The sequence below is a fragment of the Mustela nivalis genome (assembly GCF_964662115.1).
Source record: "Mustela nivalis genome assembly, chromosome: 1".
NCBI classification, from domain to species: Eukaryota; Metazoa; Chordata; class Mammalia; order Carnivora; family Mustelidae; genus Mustela; species Mustela nivalis.
The window spans coordinates 160,570,097-160,590,678 of NC_139020.1; the positions used below are offsets into that span (position 1 = coordinate 160,570,097).

Below are 20,582 nucleotides of genomic sequence, written 5' to 3' on the forward strand. Positions count from 1 at the left end.
ACTCCCAGGCCTTGGATCCAGGGGTGTGGTGGTCTCTGGATAAAAGGGGAGCTCCGACCTACACACTCCGTTCAAAGAGGGAGGAGCTGGAGAGTAAAGAAGTTCAAGGTGAAGGCCACAGTGTGGGGGCTGCTATTTCAGGGGCGGCAAGACGCCCTCCCAGCATGCTCTACTCCCCACAGTCTGGTCTCTGCTCAGGACACAGAGCATTCTCTAGGCAGGTGGCTATAGCCCAGGCAGGCCTTGGGCATCCTTGGCCTGCGGGGCAGGCTGGTGGCGGTAGTAGTAGCAGGCCGACTTTGTCCTTGGCTGGCTGGGCAGGGCAGACCCCTGGGGTGGGGAGCTGAGGGGTAGACGGAGAGACAGCGTCCCACTGGTGGTCTGTCCCAGCCTCTGACTTTCCCCAACTCCAACCTATACAACACTCAGCTAGGTGCTCCCCCAGCTCCTCCCTGGCTGCCCCACAGGGGGGCCCATCTTGGTGACAGCACTGCCACCCACCCAGACCCCAAGCCAGATCCTGGATCGTGTAGCCTGTGACTCCTTTGATGTCTTCCCCTCCCTTCCTGTCACCCAGCCTTAGGCCGACCCTCAGTGGGCACTCTGCTCTGTTAAGCCCTTGGCCTCCCCACTGGACCACCTCGGCTTTTTCCATCATGCCTGCCCCACCCAGCCCAGGCCTGGCAGGGGGGCGCCCCCTGGACAGTGTTTTCTAGATGAAAGAGAGAGAAACAGAAAACAAACTTCAGGCTGAAGGAGACAGGCTGTCCCTCTCTTACCTGGCAAACACTGAGGGCTGCTCTGCGCCGGGCTCTGACCTGTCTCTAAGGCCTGCCTCAGTGTCATCTCCATGGCACAGCACCCCAAGGTCTCTGTTCCCTCAGTCAGTATAGAGATAGTTGCAGGGCCCAAAATGGAGGGGTCGTGGCTGGGGCCAGGGAGCAAGGCCTGGGTAGGCAGGAAGGCTCCTGAGGGCCCAGCCGGGATATTCAATATCAGGGAGCCAGACGTGGCCCTAGGAGAGGGGGTGAGCAGCACTGCCGTCCCCAAGCTGGAGTCCACACCCTGGCTTTCCACTGATGGGCTGGGTGACCCTCGGGAGAGCCCTGCCCTCTCTGGACTCATGTCCTTCTCTGGACTTGGGGGTGTGTGGCAGGGACCTCTGTCTGAAGCCTGATGACAGGCTCAGCGCGTGTCTGAGGAAGAAGCACTGGACGGAGACAAAGCCACACGCACAGCCTAGTCTGGGAAGCCTGCTGGAGGGGAAGGTGCCCTGTGTGTCCAGGAGAGGTGCCTCACACTGCTCGGGGGGCTCTGGGGTTGGCAGACCCTCAGCCCTAGCCTCCAGGAGGAAGCAGCAGCCCGGAGAACAGGAGGGAGGGTACCTGGAGAACCCAGACTTGATCCAGGGAACACATGAGCTGAGCCCAGGACCCATGCCTGGACCACCCCTTTAGCCCACAGGGACCCTGAGATGAACTGCATGCCTCCCAGGGCCTCAAGCTTCTCCTCTATGAAAGGGCCTCCAGCTGTGCTCTGTCTCTGGGGTGGTTCTGAGCCGCACACGTACCTCTCACTGACTGCTCCATACACTGGGAAGTGCTGTGGACAAAGGTAGGGTGTTCATGCCCACGGCAGCAGCCCAGGCCATCCGAGGCCCTCGCCCTTGCTAAATGATTTTTCTCAAGAACCTGACAACCTCTGCGTGCCGTCTGCAGTCACCCCCATGAGTCCTCACCCTGGCCTTGGTGGGGGGGCCCAGGAATGGCCCGTTTTACAGAAGTGGGGCATGCCTGCCTCTGTGGCCCTCACTTGGCCTCTTCCCTATACTGCTCCTCCCCTGGGAGGCAAAGCACAGACAGGATTTCCTTGCCTGAGGGGCTGGTGAAAAGGAGGCGAGGGCCATCTGAAACAGGATTTTGGGGGAAACACACCATGCTCTAGGCAGCTTTAGAAAAAAAATCTTGCTGTTGTTTAATATATGCTACTGGGGAAAAGAGAAAAGATGAAATGCTAAGAAAAAGGCTCTTGTTTATAAGCCACGGTTGGCTAAGAAAGTGGGAGGTATGGCAGCCTGTGGTGGCAGGTCGGCTGGTCCTGAGCACTGGGGAGTCCTGGAGACTTGTGCAGCCCACCTGGCTGCAGACCCTGTCCTCCCATCCGCACAGCCCCTGGCGCTCAGGCTCAGCTGCCTGGGTGAAGGCCAGCCTCCCTGATGCCTATCTGCGGTTTGGTAGCCCTGAGCCTTTGCCCACGCCCGAGCTGAGGTCGCCAGCTTGGCCCATGTCGCCTTCTGGCTCCAAACGTACTCAGTGGGCTGCCTGTAGCCTCAGTTTACGGCCTCTTGCCCACAAACACGCACATGCGAATCTGCCTCTACACTCCCAGGGCCGTGGGCCAGGTGGGGGTGACCCTGTCAGCCCAGCTCCATGGGAGCCAAGTGACAATGGCTGGCCTGTTGGCACATGGCCTCCCCTGGGTCATGGAGAGGGTGTCAGGAATGGCCGTGACCCCAAAGCCCCCACATGGGAACAGGACCTGGGGGAGGGCAGCAGGAGATGGTAGCCAGAGTAGAGGAGCCCCCGGATTCAGCCACACTGAAGCAGGCCCCTGGGCTGTGCCCTGATTGTAACCACTCACGTCTCTTATGATTGGAGTTTCTGTCCTTTGGAGCCCAAAGGCTCCTGGATTAACACATTTCCCAACCCCAGCCTGGCTTCCTTCCCCTTCCCAGATATCCATGTTTCTTAAGTCTCAGCGTGTCCCAGAGCCTATCCCTGTGCAGTGAGAATCCAGGGAAGGAAGGAGATGAGAATGATATTTTAGGCAACAGAAGCACCACGTGCTTTATTACCTCACTGAATCCTGAGGGCTACCCTGCCAAGCTGGAATTATTGGTCCCATTTTTACCGAAAAGAAACTGAGGTTCAGACAGTTTAAGTCATTTGCCCCAAGTCACACTGCCCCACTTGCAGGTAAGGGGTTCCATCCAAGCAGCTCCTCAGAGGGTGACTGGGCCCTGTGACAGGAGGAGGTATCAGAAAAGGCTTCGAGAACCCCACTGGTGGGCCCCTCCAGTCTGTAGGGCCTGCCCAGTCTCAGGGAGCTCCGTCAGGGCAGCCTGATCACCCAGCAGCCCTGGGGATGGTCAGCGCCTGGATTTGGCCCAGGATGGGGGACTGAGGGACCTGGGAGGTGCCTGCAGGCCTCTGGGGGACAACTGGGCGCAGGCGGGCATTTCTCTCTGGTTGGATAATGAGAGCGAATGTGAGGAAGGCTGGCTCTCTGTGTTATCTCAGCACCCAGCAAGCGCTGCGAGAGACAGGCTGTGAATTGCAGAGAAGGCTGCAGTGATTAAAAATGCATCACTTCCCTTATTAACCATTCCAAACAGATGCCGGGACCGTCTTGACGAGGAAGGAAACCGCCGGAGCCAATAAAACATCTTGCAATTAACCACGCTGAGATTGGCCGCCTGCAGAGCTCTGAGGCCGCTCCGGTGGGAGCCTGTCACCATTGGGCGATTCGTCCCTCTGAGGACAGGCCAGGGCACCAGTGTCTGGCAAGGTCAGGTGTGCCTGGAGGCAGGGGTAGACATGGGGCATCTCCAGCCCAGGCCTTGTGTTCCTGGCTCAACCTCAGAGAATCGGTAAACCGAAGAGGGGAGGCCAGAATCGGTCTGCTGGGGAGGGAGTCTGTCCAGGGGGCCTGGCCCCCAAGATCCCAGGTGGGTGGGGGCCTGAGCCAACACTGCACTCTGTCTGGTTTTGAACCCGCCTCCGCCAGCCTCACTGGCCTCGTCCCAGTCTCCCTCAGCCCGTGACGAGTCAATTTGCCAAAAGCCCATTCACTGAAAAGTCAATTTGCAGGACGACAGACTCATCAAAAACACTTGCTTCCCTTAACCTTTTAGTTTTAGTTGGCTGGGTTGCATTTTTGTCTTTGAATGGCATCGGAAGCAATGTTCGATTTGTGTCTGTCCCAGCTCCCTGTGGCTGGGTGGGAGGCAGGGAGCAGACACAGGGGCAGGGAAGAAGGAGGTGGCTGTGTTGTCACTCATGGAGGTGGCACTGGGCAGAGGCTGAGCAGGAGGGAGCAGGCAGGCCCACCCGAGGGAGCCTCTAGGTGGGGTTGAGCCTAGGCTTCAGGAGGGGGGCTTCCGGGAGAGTGAGGGTGTCTGCAGAGAGAGTTCTCGACCCTTATACTTATTGCCAGGGCTGATTAGGCCCCAGCTGGCAGTAAAATGGGCTTACATTGTCTTTCTGGAAGGGGAGGAAGCTGGCCCCAGGGCCCCTGGTTGGGTGCTGCCTTTGGGGAGAAGGGGTCAAGGGGTGTCCTCTCTCAGGGAGGTTGGTGACCACACAGGCTTCTTGTGGAAGGACTGAGCCTGGGGGTAGCCCATCTTCCTGTCTCATGGTCACCAGGACTCCAGCCCATTAGATCCAACACCTGTTAGCCTTTTAAAAAAAATTAACCTTTTTATTATAGATTCACCTGTAGTTGTTGAAAATAATACAGAGAAGTCCTGTTTATATTTTACCCCATCTTTCTCCATGGTGACGTCTTACTATACAAAGCGTAGGACAATACCACTGCTGATACTGACGAGGTGTGGTCCGCCATGTTAGACCTCCCGTTTTACTCCTACTTGTGTCCGTGTGTGAGCACGCACACGTGTGCAGGTGTGTGTTCAGTTCCATGGGCTTCTATCACGTGTGTGGGTTCATACACGCACCCTCACAGATCAGCCACACCACAGTTCTGTTACAAGGATCCCTCGTCCTTTAGAACCCTAACCTTGTGCTGCCGCCTTCTGTTATGACATCAAGTTCATATGTAACGGCTATCGACACAAAAAAAAGTCAACAGAATGCCCTCACTGTAACAATCCAGAGAGCAAAGAAGGAAAGTAACCATAAGGAAGAGACAGGGCACCAGGCGTGATGCGGTGGGTCTGGCTGTCCCTCAGGGCATCAGGAGGATGTCAGTCGCCTGCCTCTCTAGGTGGCGGTGGCTCCAGTCCAGGCAGGGTACAGGAGATTGCTGACAAGTCACTGCCCCGGGGTGGGGGGCTGGGGGGGAAGCTGCCCTCGGTGACAGCTCTTGGCAGAGCTCTGAGCCTATCAAAGTCTGATCTTCCCTCGACTGTGAGAAGAGCAGTCGCGTTCCTGGAAAACGCAGTGTATATTAAAACCATATGAAACGCGTTTTGTGGTTTGGATGCCGAATGGAGTGAGGTCCCGGGCTTGGTTATCTATGTATGCATGGATTTTCACTCCCATGATTATGCGGTTAGACATTCACAGATTCTTTGCTGTGCAGGCCTGCTGTCCACACTGTAGGATACTAGCCCCTGTGGCCCCTGCTGACCAGACCCCTCCCCTCGAGCCCCCTAGAATGCCTGCCCACATCTCCAGGGGCCCCAAGGATGCAGGGCGTCCCTGCTGAAAGCCCCCCCGCACTCACTCTCTGTCCCCAAACTGGCCACTCCACCAGCATCTGTCTCCCCAAGGGCAAGGGGCTACTGTTCCCCAGGCTCCAGCCCAAGCCAGGTGCTGGACAGGCGCTAATACCTGTGCTCAACAGGATGGATCTGGACTGCCAGCCAAGGTGACAATGGTCAAGCTACGTGGAACTAGCTGGTCAGGGTGTCCCACCAGAAGGAGATGGCTGCCTCCTTTAAGGCCTAGTTGGTCACATGTCCCCCCAAACTGAGCGTTTTTCTTCCCCCTTAGATTTTATTTATTTATTTACTTACTTAGAGCACCAGCTGGGGGAGGGGGAGAGGGAGAGGGAGAATCCCAAGCAGACTCTGTACTGAGCGTAGAGACTGACACAGTGCTCAACCTGACAACACCAAGATCATGATCTGAGCTGAAACCAAGAGTCGGACACCTAACTCCCTGAGCCACCCGGAGCCTCCTGACCACCAAACTGAGCTTTTAATTGGCTCAAATCCAGAACTGCCAGCTTGACAGCTGAAAGCACGTAGGTACATATGCAGAACTTCTTGGGCGCCTGGGTGGCTCAGTGGGTTAAGCCGCTGCCTTTGGCTCAGGTCATGATCTCAGGGCCCTGGGATCGAGTCCCGCGTCAGGCTCTCTGCTTAGCAGGGAGCCTGCTTCCCTCTCTCTCTCTCTCTCTGCCTGCCTCTCCATCTACTTGTGATTTCTCTCTGTCAAATAAATAAATAAAATCTTAAAAAAAAAAAAAAAAGAACTTCTCTGAAGGACCTGAAGAAAGTGGACACAGTGGTGGCCTCAGGGTAGAAGGACAAGGAGGGAGGGGTGTGATTTTGCACTGCATACAGACATTTTTTAAACCACGTGGAAGAATTCTCTCTCAGTTATATGACTAAATAATCACCAAAAAATAGACTGAAGCAGGTATTGCTTTTGTGATTAAAAATTTTGAGGACCCACTGTGTGCCCATCACAGCCAAAGGGGCCAGGCCCCCTGGAGGATTAGGTTCTGGGTGGTGGGCCCAGAGCAGACAGACCTACACTGGGACAGATGCCCCAGTGAAGTCAGTGGAGGTCCCATTGGGTGCCCAGCCCGACCCAGCCCTCCTGAGTCAATGCCAGGGGTCCCTGGGGCCAGGCGGTCCATCGGGAGGTGGGGAGGTTGCCTCACTCTGCCTTTATCAAAGAAAGGGTCAGTCAAAACCACAGCGATGGACCACGTTGCACCGGGAGGATGGCTATTATAAAAAATTCCCAAACACCGAACAGCAAATACTGGTGAGGAAGTAGAGAACCCGGAACCGTCCCCCACTGCTGGCGGAAATGTAAAATGGGGCAGCCACCATGGAAAACAATATCATGGTTCCTCAAAAAATTAAAAATAGAATTACCGGGTGCCTGGGTGGCTCAGTGGGTTAAGCCGCTGCTTTCGGCTCAGGTCATGATCTCAGGGTCCTGGGATCGAGTCCCGCAACGGGCTCTCTGCTCAGCAGGGAGCCTGTTTCCTCCTCTCTCTGCCTGCCTCTCTGCCTACTTGTGTTCTCTCTCTGTCAAATAAATAAATAAATAAAATCTTTAAAAAAAAATAAAATAAAAAAAAAATAAAAATAGAATTACCATTTGAGCCAACATTTCCACTTCGTGGTATATATCCAAAAGAATTAAAAGCAGGGTCTTGAAGAGATATGAGCACACACATGTTCAGAGCAGTGTTATTCACGGTAACTCGAGTCCACTGACGGGGGAATTAATAAAGATGTGGGCTACCCACATAACGGGCACAATGGAGTACTATTTGCTCCTAAAAAGGGAGGAGGTTCTGATGCAGGCTACAGCATGAACAGTCAGAAAAGGACAAGCACCGTACGAGCCCACTTACATGAGGTCCCTGGAGCAGTCACAGTCCTGGTGACAGAAAGTAGGACAGTGGCTGCCAGGGACTGGGAGCGGGGGGTGGGGGATTGGGGAGTGTGTGTTTCATGGGGGCAGAGTTTTAGTTTGGGAAGATGGAAAAGTTCAACAGCAATGTGGACATATTTAATGTCCCTGAAGGGCATACTTAAAAATGGTTAAAATGGCAAATTTTATGTTATGCGTATTTTATCACTTTTTTTAAGATTTTACTTAGTTGTCAGAGAGGGCACAAGCAGAGGGAGTGGTAGGCAGAGCCAGGGGAAGAAGCAAGCTCCCTGCTGAGCAAGGAGCCCCACTCGGGACTCGATTCCAGGACCTCAGGACCATGATCCGAGTGAAGGCAGTCAGTCCCTTAACTAAGCCACCCAGGCATCCCTTTACTGCCCCTTTTAAGGTTACTGGTGCTCTGCCAGGCCAGGGCCTGCAGGGGTGCTGAGAAACAGAGGCGAGGCCCTGCCTGGAAGCTCCCAGTCTGATGGGGGAAATGGGAAGTGGGCAGTTGGCAACAATGGAGGGGACTTGCACAAAGGGGACTTGGCAAAGGGGAGCACCAGGCAGGCAGGGGCCCAGCGTGGGGGCCAGTTTGCTTGGGGAGGTCAAGAAAGAGCCATGAGCTGGACCTTGGGGTCTGGAGTGAGGGGGAGAAAGGGCATTCCTGATGGAGGAAGCAGCTGGGGCGGGAGCTCCTGAGAGCACTGGGGTGTGCAGTGAGGGAAGGCAGGACTGGAGAAGCGGGAAGTGCCAGGCAGCCACAGAGCCAGAGAAGGGGAGTGTGCGAGCGGGACCACCCCACTGTTCCTCGGGGCCCCCTCTTTTCTTCCCTCCACCTCTCCATGGCTCGGGCCTCTGTGGCTTTGGTTATCGCTGCTCTGGGCTACTGCTGCTTATAGTAAGCGGCCCACCAGGCCTGGTACGCAGACTGGGTGGGGTGAATGGATCCGTCCGTGGACGATGATGCCACGTCCATGTCCCCAGCATGTGGGACAGACAGAGCTGCATGTGTGTGAAAGAGTCGGCATGTCTGAAATGCAGGTCCTGCTTCTCGCAGCTGCCGGCCTCTCTCCTCCCACCCTTCTGAGTGGGCCTGTCTAACTGACAACTGGCAAGAGGGGACTCTGCCTCTCTTGTTCCCGATGACACGCTGGCCCAAGATGGCAAGAGGCCTGCTCCCCAGGATCACAAAGCAAGGCAGGGACGGAGGTGCAGGGGAATGTCCATCTCTTGCTCTGTGAGACCCTGGGAGGGCCAGGGCCTCAGAAATGCAGGGGCAGGGGTGAGTGTGAGGGGCAGACAGACAGCAGGTGCCAGCAAGTCGGTGGGGCGAGGCATGCAAGGGAATGTGGGCCTCAAATGGGCCTGGTGGGTGCCCAGTCAGCATCCAGCAACAATGTGGCCCCTGTTGGCTACAACCAAACCGGTCTGACAGTGAACCAGGAGCATTCTCAGGAGCACCCTGGCTCCGCAGTCCCCCCCTTCAGCAGGGCTGCAGGGCGCAAACCACACTCCTTACCTCTCCCACAGTACTCCTTCCTGACTGTCCAAATGGGGAGTGGACTTTTGAGGGGACCTGACATCCCAGGGGATGCCACTGTTCTCTGGGGACATGTGTGCCTGCTATGGATAAGGACAGTTGAGAGCCCTGTTCAGCCTCCCCTCAACTTCCCCCACAGTCTGGTGATGTAAACATGGTCCCCACCCCTGGCCGGAACCCTCCATGGCTCCCCATGGCCCACTGCCTGCAGAGTGAGCCCCCTCCGGGCACTCCAGATGCCTCCTGCCCTCGGTCCTACCTACATCGTCAGTGTCATCTGCCACCATCTTCTCCCTCACACTTGGGGCTCAAGCCAGACATAACTACTTCCAGTAAAAACCTTCAGCGTAACAGGCACTAGAGCTGGCTTGGGGGACCAGCTTCAAGACCCACTCTACCCCCTGATGGGGTGTCGCCTGGGGCATTATTTGGGGACTCAGTGGCATTGCCAGTATACAGGGGATAACAGCCCCACCTCCCAGGGTTACCGTGAAGGTCAAATGAGCTGATGCCAGCGATAACTGTAACCGTGGCCTAACATTTGTGTACCAGAGTGCCCTTTCCTCCCTTTTATCCTGCATGCCCGCTGTAAATCATCAAAGATTTACAGAGCAATTATTATATGCCCATGCCTTTTGAGATGCTAGAGGTAGCAGCAGCTATCTCTCCCCTGATACGGCTGACATTCTTGTTGTGGGTGGAGGGAGACCGTGCTGGGCAGGGGAGGTGGGATCTGTAAGCTAGATTTGGTGCTTAGAGCAAAACCCTGAAGGAATGGACAGAGGGGTCCCGGGAGTTCCAGGCAGAGTGAAGGAATGCACGAGCCAGGGAAAGAACAAATGCATAAGCAGGAGACTGGCTCCCCCAGCCCCCAACCTCCCCCAACAGCTCTGAATAGCACACTCACTGCTAACTTCAGTGTTTGCATGGAATCCAGCTTCCCATGTTCAAGCAGCAGGATATGACCTGCCTGTAAGACGGTGGTTACCTTGCTATGTGTAGTTATAGTCGGAAGGGGGCTGACCTTAATTAAGACACCATTAATTAAACTGTCAGTACAGTAACGACCTCGGTTGTTAGCAGATTTGATTAAGGAGCTGATTCTTGGAGGCCTCATGATTCCCCCCATTTCATTAAGAAATCTCCCGTTTTTGTTGTCACCCTTTATTGTGTTTGCTGTGCCACCGCCATAAGTGACCAAGCCCTCACTCTCAGAGAGAGCCCAAATTCCATAACACTCTCTTAGGGCCGACTCTGCTGGACCCAGAGACTGAAGGACAAGAAAATGGAGGACTCGCGACACCCTGATCCTGCCATGCACAGAGACACTGGAGCGACTCTGTCAACTCTGGCCTGTGGTTTACCAGAAGAGGGACACCACTGCCCAGTGGACAGCATGAAACAGCCATGTGACCTCAGCCCAGCTCCTACTCTCCCTGATCCTCAGTTGCCTCTTCTGTAAGATGGGAACAACAATACCCCATTTTACAGCACTTGGTGAGAGCCGATGGGGCAGAGAAGGCTCTGAAACCCAACAGTGCAAGCGTGTGTTGGCTAGATGCTACCATGCTTGAGTTTCCAGCTGCCTCAGAAGTTAAATAGCTACAGATACTTAGCTCCTCATCCCCACCAACCCCCCATACCCCGCCACATCGAAAGCCCTGGAAACAAAGGTGGAGCAGCAGGGGCTAGGAGAGCGGAGGTTCTGGGTGAGGGCGAAGTGGGGGACCAAACATGCTCTCGGGGCCCTGTGAGGCCTCATCTAGCAGGCCAGCTCTCCGGCTCCAATCTTTACATAAAAACACAGGGTAATAACACCTGGGCGCAACGATACCTCCCCAGTCACCCACTACTCCCTAGCTCCTTTGCAAGCTCTTGTACCCATAGGTTTGGTGACAGCATCTGGGGGAACAGCCTGGATGCGACAGCCCAAGGCCATGGGAGCCTGAGAACTGAAGAAGCATAAAAAGACCCACATGCATGAGAGGCAAGGGGTACCCAGCGCCCCCCAGAGGCCCTCCCTCTACACTGGCTTAGCCCTTCTCCCACGCAAGCAGCAGGACAGGCTGTCTAGGGGACAAACCTGCCAGGGGCTATGTGTTAGGGTGCAGGGTCCAGGGCTCCTGGCAGACAGAATGCGTCTCTGCCGGTGTTGGGATGGGTTGTGGAATTTGTACAGCAACTGTGTCCCTGGGAACATCATGAGCAGATAGGACCGAGTAGCTCCTGAGCCCAGGCAAAGATGTGGCTGGGAGAAGGCTGCCTTGGGAGGACCTGTTCCCAGCAACAGTGGCGGCCGTACCATGCTGGGGAAAGGTTTACTATTTGTTTCCAAAAATACAGCTGGGGCCTTGTCACAGGGAGTGAGAATGCCGGGGTGTTCTGCGCACATCAACAAACCAACCTGTGGGCTTTTCCACCGAAAAAGCAAATGAACATCACAGCAAACCATAGAAACGGGCCACCTTCCTCGCCCCCTGGGGCTCCTGTCTGGGCCTGCTGGTGCAATGGCAAGAAGTATGTTTATTTTCCTTCACGGTCTGTTAGTGAGAAGCTATCCCTCCCTGGAGGGGGATAGGTGCTGCTTAATTCAGGGCTCCACAGGTCCCTGTCATGCTACAGGATTCTGAGGCCTTGGAGGGGACCCCAAGATGCGCCCCTACATAATGCTCCAGGCCTCTCCTTTCTAGCCTTGGGGACTGAGCCCAGCCCAAGAGGGTCCAACTCGGTTCTCTAACCTTACAAGGTCTGAGGTCACTGAGCAGCCCCGAACATCTGAGACACTGGGCAGGCCGCCTGCGGCAGATGGGGATGCAGAGCTGCATCTCACCCCTATAGCTTCGAGTCCCAGAGGAGAGATCCTGCAAGGCCAGAGCCCAAAGGTTGCTTGCCCCAGAACAGCACAGTGCAGAGCCCCAGAGAGCGGGGTGGGAAGCTGACGTTCTAATCCGAGGCCCCCCGGGATGCCTAGCTTAACGAGGCATGGGCTTGGGTTTCCATAAATACCCGGACCCGTGATGTCACCACCCCGTGCAGAGTTTAACAGCTTCTGTCACTGGCTGTAGGCCCAGCAGATGAGTGCTCTGCCGCTGGCCCCACCGAACACCTGTGTGGCCCAGGAGGACACCAGTGCCCCCTGCTCAAGACGGCGGGCTGGACCTTCCCCTGTCCGTGGAGGACACAGCACCCTGTCCCCACCCCAACCTTCCGGCCAACCTTCCATCAGGCTTGGCTGGAGCACTGGTCACGAATGAGCAGGGCACAAGAGGCTTCTTCCGATAGACATGCTGGGGCTCTAGCAAAAGCCAAAATGGAAGAAGTGGCGTCGAAGACCCTGTATATGCATTTTTGGGGATTACCTGCCCTCAGAGATAAGGAATTTCACGGCCCAATGGAGACCTGCTGACTAACAGCCTTTTTCTCTTCGTCACCACCAACAAATACCTCTGCTGCAGGAGACAAACGCTGACACCTCTGCCTGGTGGCCAGCTCCCACTGCAAGCCCCCTACATGGCAGCCCACCCCTTCCCCCAAAGCCCCCACTCAGGCTCCAAGCTCAGTTGGGGCCCCTCTGGCCTCTGGCCCCGCTTTTCAGGCATAACCTGCCACATATACTCACAAGTAGCGTCTTCTGCAAGCCATCCTGTCTGGGGGCAGTTTTCCCCTTCTCTTCCTCTCCAGCTGGGAAGGCTCAGCGTGGTTAGAGGAGAGGCAGGATGCTCAGGCGAGAAGTGGAAGGGAATAAAATTAAATCGAGGGGCGAGTCACATTCCCGGGGGCGGCGGGCTCCTCCGCCCAGGCTGGGGCGGGAGCAGGGGTGGCAGCAGCAGGCTCCGAGGGGCCCCGGGCACAGCAGGGCTCACACAGTGCCCAGAAGCCTGTGAAGTCGTCCAGTCACCATGGTCGCCAGGTTGGGCGGGGGCGTCGGCCTCGATGCTACCTGGGACCACCTCGGGCTTTTTCCCTCCCGCACATCCGGGTGGCTGAGCGCGGGGAGGAGGGGAGGGCTGGGGGGAGTCTGCGCCCGCTTTGCTCTCGCAGCATCCGGAGGAGGGGCGGGCGCTCGCGAGCCTCCCCCCACCCGCAACCAGGCGCCCAAGGAGCAACGTAGTGCGGCCGCGCTGGACCAATCGCCGAAGCGCTCGTCGCCATGACAACTGCAGCATCAGGCGCGGCCACCCGGAGGCGCCCTCGCTGCAAAGTCACCCGCCCGACGGAGAGCGCCCGCGCGGGTGCGAGGCTACCGCAGCCTGCCCGGGGCCCCTTTCTGGCTGTCGCTGGAAACCTGGAAATCTTGTTGCTAAAATGCACGCGCTGCCCGGAGCCTGCGATGACGCTGCTTTCCAGGGTGGCTTCTCTGCCTTTGGCACCGAGACATGAGAGCCATGGAAGGCACAGGCTGGCGCCCTGGAGGCAGGCCTACCGTTTCCAAGGCTGGCTCTGCCTCCGAAGGGCCTGGAGGCCTTGGGCAAGCCGCTTCTCTTCTGGGAGCCTTGACTGATGCTACCGTAAAATGGGATCATTACGCCTACCTCACAGAGGTTCCAAGAGGACTTGTCACACACAGTGGCTGCACAGAGGCACAGCTGTTATTATTTGTACTGGCCATGTCCTGGAGACAGGGAGAATTTCTGGTCTAGCTGTGGTGCTCACTCACTCACTCACTCACTCATTTATTTGACAAACACCCTGACCACCTTCCACGTGCCAGGCACTCCTCGTGGACAGGCAAATTAGTGATGAAAAAGGCAATGTTCTCATAGTATTTACATCCCAAGAGGGAGATGGGAAATGTACATGTAGTCAAATTTTTAATTTTACGTGGTAAGGATGAGGACAAAAAGTAAAGCAGAAGACAGAGAAGGGAGGCAGTGAGAGAGTGGGAGAGAGGGAGGAAGACATCTATATCAGAGGGGGTGGTCAAGAGGGCACATGTGGCTGAGACCCGAATAATGGAAGCTCTAGAAAAGAGGCATTCCAGGCAGAGGGAAGAGCTAGTGTCAAGGCCCTGAGGCAGAAATGAGCAGAGTTTGTATCTGAGTAACATAGAGGAAGCCAGTGTGGCTGGAACGGAAGAGCCACAAGGAGGTGAAGTTGAGAAGGTCCACATCCGTCCTCTCTCCCCCCACCCCCGCCACCGATTTACTTTTCTTTCATGCACAGATCTCTCTTTTATTACTTGATGCTTAACTGATCAGAGTCTGTTTCCCTATCTAGAAATCAGGAATCCAAAACCTATCTCAGATATATACACATACATAATTTTTATGTCCATTATGATCTTTATGACAACCTCAATGAAGGATAAGATTATCATCCTATTTTAAGGGGAGAAAATTAAAGCCAGAGGTTTAGCAGCTGCCCCAGAGTCACACTGCTGGTAAGCGGTATGCCAGGGGTGTGTGGGTCAAGTCCCAGCTCTTAAGTACCTGCGAAGCTTCCTCATTGGGAAGATTACATGAGGGAAGAGGTATGAATGCCCCACCTCTGGTTGGCAGCTCAGAGGGCCATTCCTTTTTTCCTATTCTCTCCCGACTCTGAGATCCGCTGAAGTTAGGGGAAGGAGGAATGTTGCATCCTTCAGTTTTGTTCCTTCCCTGACAGTGGAGAACATGGAACTCAGAGAAGGTGAGTAACTTGCCTCAAGCTGCACAGCACTGAGTGGCGGAGGTGGGACTGGGACCCAGGTCTCCTGGCTCCGTGTCCCATATGGAGCAGGGGGAGAGCCACGCATCTGAGTGGTGGTGGTAAATGACATCAGAACTGCGCGATGCTTCCCAATGCACTCTCTGGAAGCAAATCTTTGAGGAACCAGTCTTCCTACATCGTGGACTTCCCTTCCTGAGAAGAAAGCTGTCATGGATGTAATTTGTATTGCTGTGGGCTTAAAATGTTGCAGATCCTGCTCTTAACCCTCTAGCCCCGCCGTCTCTCCTGACTGAAGTTGCACCAGATTATTGTATTTCATTTTGTTTTTGTTTTGCTTTATTTTAACATTTTATCCATTTGTCAGAGAGAGAAAGAGAGCGCAAAGCAGGAGGAATGGCAGGCAGAGGGAGAAGCAAGCTCCTCACTGAGCAGAGAGCCCGATGTGGGACTCGATCCCAGGACCCTGAGATCATGACCTGAGCCAAAGGCAGCGGCTTAACCCACTGAGCCACCCAGGCGCCCCCCAGCACAAGATTTTAATAACAACGCAAACATTACAATACTATAACCATGAGGGCTTCATGAGGATCGTTTTGTCAGATCCGATGTTTAGTGAATCCTCAGAGTCACCTTCCGAAGTAGGTGGATTACGACCCTCTAGAGAGGTCTCACCTTGACACATCATGGGGGGCAGGAAGCCCTATGGCATGTTCATTGCTTCCTGGAACTTCTTCCTTATAAACTTACATGTCTGTTTCTTCTATGTTACGTTGTTAATTTCACAATAGGGCAAATGATGAAGACGCCAGCATTCAGAAACAAACGTCAAGAGTGTAGGCAAGGGTCTACAGGACACCTGGGCTGCTCTGATTTCTGATGGTGGTGGGCCAGGCTTCACGAAGTCTCCAGAAACCACGGAGCTGAGGCCCGGTGGGAATTGGTATTGGGACAGCAGCAGCTGTTACTCACTCCTGAGGTCCGTCTGGAAATGCCCATCGTCCCACTCCCCACTTCCACCTTGTCACTGTGGGCCCCTGGAAGCCACCTGGACTAGAATGTGAAAGTGGCTGAGAAAGAGCCGGTGGGGAAATTTTCCACATCCAGGACTCCTCTCCCCGGCTGGAAAATTCCAGCCTGCCGGCTGATAGGCACATTCGCAGAGGGAGCGTCTGGCTGCTGCACTCGCTGCCGATGTGCCCCCATCTGTCCCCAGCGTGAAAGGAGCACAACAGTGTTTGGGAAGAGGTAGGACAGAAAGAGCTGGAGCACACTGTCCACAGATCCTCAGGTCACAGGACCTTCCAGGCTGGGAGCTCTGGAGTCCCAGGGATCGAACCTCTTCCATGGGGGTAGTATGGAGCCCTGGCCTCGTCCTCAGGCCCCCGACTGTCCTAATCACGGAAACACGGAACCATCCCCATTCTGACTCTTCATACCTCAAATCTTTCAAATCCTAGATTTTTTTTTCTTTTTAGTTTAAGCTTTACACTTTAAAGAAACAAAACCTGGGGCGCCTGGGTGGCTCAGTGGGTTAAAGCCTCTGCCTTCAGCTCAGGTCATGGTGCCAGGGTCCTGGGATGGAGCCCCACATCGGGCTCTCTGCTCAGCGGGGAGCCTGCTTCCTCCTCTCTCTCTGCCTGCCTCTCTGCCTACTTGTGATCTCTCTCTGTCAAATAAATAAATAAATAAATAAATAAAATCTTTAAAAAAATAATAAAGAAACAAAACCTGAAGATCTCTCCTCTTTGAACAAATGAAAATCCCCTGGACCACTCCCCTTGCCCACCTCTGCAGAGGTAACTGATGTCCTCTGTTTGGAGCACATCCTTCTAGAAAGTTTGCAGTGCATGTAGCTATAAAATGGTATCCTATTAAATTATGAAGTGTTTTTTAAAATTTTAGTTTCATGACACCAAAAGGCACAAAGACAACTGCAGTGAACTCTGGTGTCCCCAGCTGCTACTACAAGAATTAGGACGTGACAGGTCTGATGGAAACCCCATCACCACGTCTGTTCCCTCCTCCCCAGCCCTTCCCTCCTCACATCCCCACAGTGATTTCACCCCAAAGTGAATCGTTCCTGTACGTTGCTCCTACCCATATGGGCGCCCACAAAGGGCAGCAATGCTTGCCCACGTTTTTAAACTTTACACAAATGGAATCGCACTGCATGTCGCTTTCTGCAATTCTTTTTCCCCAGATGGAATCTCTAAATTTGTTTGCTGAGTTGCCAAATCACAGGCTTTTCTGATCCCAGCCATGGGCTGGGCTCCTGGAGCTGGGAGAGGGCCTGGCAGCCTCGTGTACAGCCCTCCTTGAGCCTGCACCCCCCGCTTCTCACATGCACACGGTGGAGGCAGAGAGGAGGCGGCTAGAGCAATTATCTCTGGAAAGGCACACGGACTCCCAGGAGCTTAGCGAATACCCTGTCTGCAACAGACCGAATCCCACTGAGGTGTTCTGTCCCCTATCCTAGGGGAGAAGCCCAGCCCCTGGCCCCAGGGCGGCTTTTGCTGGGGTCCATGACAGGCTGCTAAGACACTGTGGCTGCTGCTTCTCAAGGCCATTTGGAGCCCAGGCCGATGGAGACTTGGAAGCCAGGGGACTGGCATCAGTCTCTCTCCCCCTGCTGTGGCAGGCTAGCCAAGGACAGCCCTGGTCCATGGAGCTGGTCAAGGCCAGGAGGGACACTCCCTGCAGACGCTCCCGCTGCATCTGGGCTGTGCTGGTAGGGGTGAGGAGGTGTGGGAGTCGGGCGTGCCTTGGTGTGTCCCTTCTGCAAGGCTGGGACTCTGTGTCCTGTTCACCAGAGGGCAAGAACCAGCAGGAGCAGAGGGTGCTGGGAACAGCCTGTGCCCTTCCGAGCTTCTACTCATCAGCCTGCAAGGGCCCCCAGTGGGATGGAGGGCGGGCGTGACTGTGAACGAGAGGCACCACTGGCCAAGGGCTTGGCCAAGGATGGACCAGTGATAGACCCTAAGCCAGAGCCGATGGGTCTGAGTGTGCCTTGGGGTGTGGGCTCCCAGCCTCTCTCAATAGGGGCTATATTCCTGCCCTGCTCCCCCGCCCCCCAAGGTGCTGCTCCTTCTCAGCATGCCATGTAGCCTGATGGTCAAGGCCAGGAGCCACCTGCGCCACCAGCCACGTGACTGTGGGCAGGTAACCCATCTATGTCCTGGGGCTCACAGGGCATGTCCCTCTACTTCTAGGTAAGGACTAAATGAGTTAACAAGTGCAAAGTGGTTTAGACCATGGCCTGACAGCCTACTCGCACTAGAAGTGTTAGCTAGTGTGTTTATTGTTCTTGAGCCAGTTGGACTGCTAGGAAGTTCACTGAACTGAAATTCACTGGGCAGTGGAGTTCGAAGACTGGGCTAACACCTCCCCACTCCCCCACTTCCCCCGCTGAAATGAGAGCATCCGGTGCGTCCCAAGCCAACCTCACAGCTCCTCCCATCTCTCACCTTTCTGACTACTTTGACTAATATTTTTCTTAAATCTAAAAATAGTTTTTATTTAAAAACTAACTTACTGTCACTATGGTACATGGTGTACCCAGTGGGCTAGTTACACCACTATAAACATTCAGATAAATAGGGTCGTGAAAGAAAAGTTGTTCCCCCGAGGCCCTCTTGACCTCAGGGCTCTGAGGGTCCCCAGGTGGGAAACCCCGTGCTGATGCTGGGGACACCAGGCAAGCGGTGGGAAAGGCCGTGCTCATGAGCTGGGTCAGGACAGGCCTTGAATGTGTGTGACAGTGTCTGGGGAAGGTCACAGGGTGGTTTGTGGTCACAGTGGGGTTGGAGACTGCCCCTTTCCCTTCCAGGAAGCCCTTCTGGCTTGTCTTGACTGGAGGGTTCTGTGTGTGTGTGTCTGTGTCTGTCTGTCTGGGTCTATCTTTGGTGACTGGCACTGCTCCTTGGAATCAGAGTGCCACAGCATCTTCATGGGAATCTACAAAGCTGTACTGGGCTGTGTGTGTGGTTGGGGACCAGTAAGTGGGGCCACCCACTGCCCAGCCCCGAGTTCCTAGGATCATGAACATTCCTTGACCACAAAACAGCCCTAATTCCCCATCCACTTCCATCTTCAGCCATAGAATTCTGACTACTTGCCTTGGGCCAGGCCCAGTCTAGGCAGCTGAGGGGACTAAGGTGAGAGAAAGCCACATGTCCTGCCTGGAGGAAGGGAAGAGGTCTTGAGGCTTGCGGTGAACAGCCAACCCTCCCCCTGCCCAGCCGCCTCCCCTCTCGGCAATCAACCCTGCGTCCCCCTCAGTATTTGGGGCTCAGATGGGCTGATGCCACTCCCAGGAACAGACATGGCACTCAAGCTGGGCCCATGACAGGCAGGCTCAGACTTCACTGGCATTATCAGGAGAGAGAAGCTCTGAACTTGAGTTCGAACTTAAACCTGAAAGATAGGAGCCGCACTTTCCATGGAGTCCTTTGAGAAGGAGGCCAGTGCGGGGGGAAGCCAGACTCAGAGCAGAAGAGAGACAGATCCAGGGTCAACATGGGAGCCTCTGGATCCAGTCATGCCTAAAGCTTTGAGGTCGTGTGAGTGGATAATTCCATTTCTTTTAGGGCCCTCTGTCACTTACAAGCGAAAGTCCTAATACATGTCCCTCCCAATAGTTATGATTCCGAGTGAATACTATAATATGGAGTGACTGTTTCAATGGAATTGTACACAGAATACAAGGTGGTATAGGAGAAGGAGGGCAAAGTTTCTGGAAAAGAGACGTAGGAAGAAAAAATGGAAGCTTTCTGGAAGGCAGAAGCTGAGTCTAAAAGGAGGACCAGAAGCTCGTCGGGCAGACAGTGCATGGAAAGGCACACATGCAGATGGAACAGCAGATGGAAAGGCCTAGAGGTGAGAGACACAATAATGAGGGTCAACTTACCCTCATGAGGGTAATGGGGAGCCACAGAAAGATTCCGAGTAGAGGAGGGACATATGACTAAATAAATCTCTTCTTGGGGTATGGGTTCAAGGGGGAGAGGTTAGAGGCAGGGGGACAGTGCCTCTGGAGAAAGGTAATGTCTTGAGGCCTGTGGTGGACAGCCAGCCAGCACTTCTTTCTGCCCTGCAGACAGCATGGGGTGCGATGGGAGAGAAGAAATGCATTGGGGAGAGGTGTGGCTGAGGTAAAATGGAGAGGGAGGGTCAAACGCAACACCCAGGTTCCTAGCTTGGGCACTGGCTTCATGGTGGTGCCATTTACCTACAGGGGGACACAGAAGAAGGTGTGGGGCATAAGGAGAAAGATGACCTCACCCCGTTTGGATGTGTTGGGGCACAACGCCTCAGGGACACCCGGGGAAACATCCAGAAGGCTGTAAGAATCTGGCTGGAGCCATGGCTCCAGAAGAGAGGGGTGGGGAAGGAGTGCAGGTGAAGGGGGAAAGCTGGACAGAGCCCTGGGCATGTGGACATTTATGGGAAGAGAGCTGCTCAGCTCCCTGCCCACAGGCGCGAGCTCCACGCCCTCCCATAACACATCCCCATGCCAGCGCACTCACTCCCAGCCCCAGGACTGGGCTGTGTTCCCTGGCCCCACCCCTCAGATCCTTCCTGGGGATCCACCATCTGCCCTGCCAGTGAGCTAGGCCCCGCCCCTGCCTCCCCAAGGACCTGACATAATGTCATGGCATTTCTTAGCAAAAAAGAATCCAAGCTGAGCACTAAGCTTCGTTCTCAAAGATGTTCATCACAGTGTTATTTACAACAACAATAAACAAACTAAAACCCCAAAGAAATATTAAGGTCCAACATGGGGGGCCGGCTATAAATACACCGTTCTTCATTTGCTGGGCTCCCATGTGGCCTTTAAAAGGGAGGTTTGCAAGCAATCATGTTGACAGTGTTGTTAGACAAAAAAGTAGGTCATCAAATGTGTATTTGGTACAAAACCTGCAATATGAGTGTAACACAACTAGAAACATGCCAATATGCCACCATTAAGAGTTCCCACCTCTGAGTGGGGAGGGTCCTGGTCAAATTTATTTCCCTCTTCATTTTAA

The 20,582-nt window shown here is 54.7% G+C and overlaps 1 protein-coding gene across 8 annotated transcripts in view; it reads right to left on the minus strand.

Moving 5' to 3' along the window:
* IQSEC1 (IQ motif and Sec7 domain ArfGEF 1) overlaps window positions 1-20,582 on the minus strand; it is a 371,613-nt gene that overhangs the window by 152,751 nt on the left and 198,280 nt on the right. The window contains exon 1 of one of the 8 annotated variants that reach the window (XM_082747293.1): window positions 12,527-13,039. The exons of 4 other annotated variants lie outside the window; for them this stretch is intronic. In XM_082747293.1, the coding sequence (XP_082603419.1) occupies window positions 12,527-12,549 (23 nt within the window). In that variant the 5' untranslated portion in view covers window positions 12,550-13,039. Of the gene's footprint in view, window positions 1-12,526; window positions 13,040-20,582 lie in introns of those variants that run through there. 3 more of the 8 variants (XM_082747284.1, XM_082747279.1, XM_082747291.1) reach the window with 3 other exon arrangements.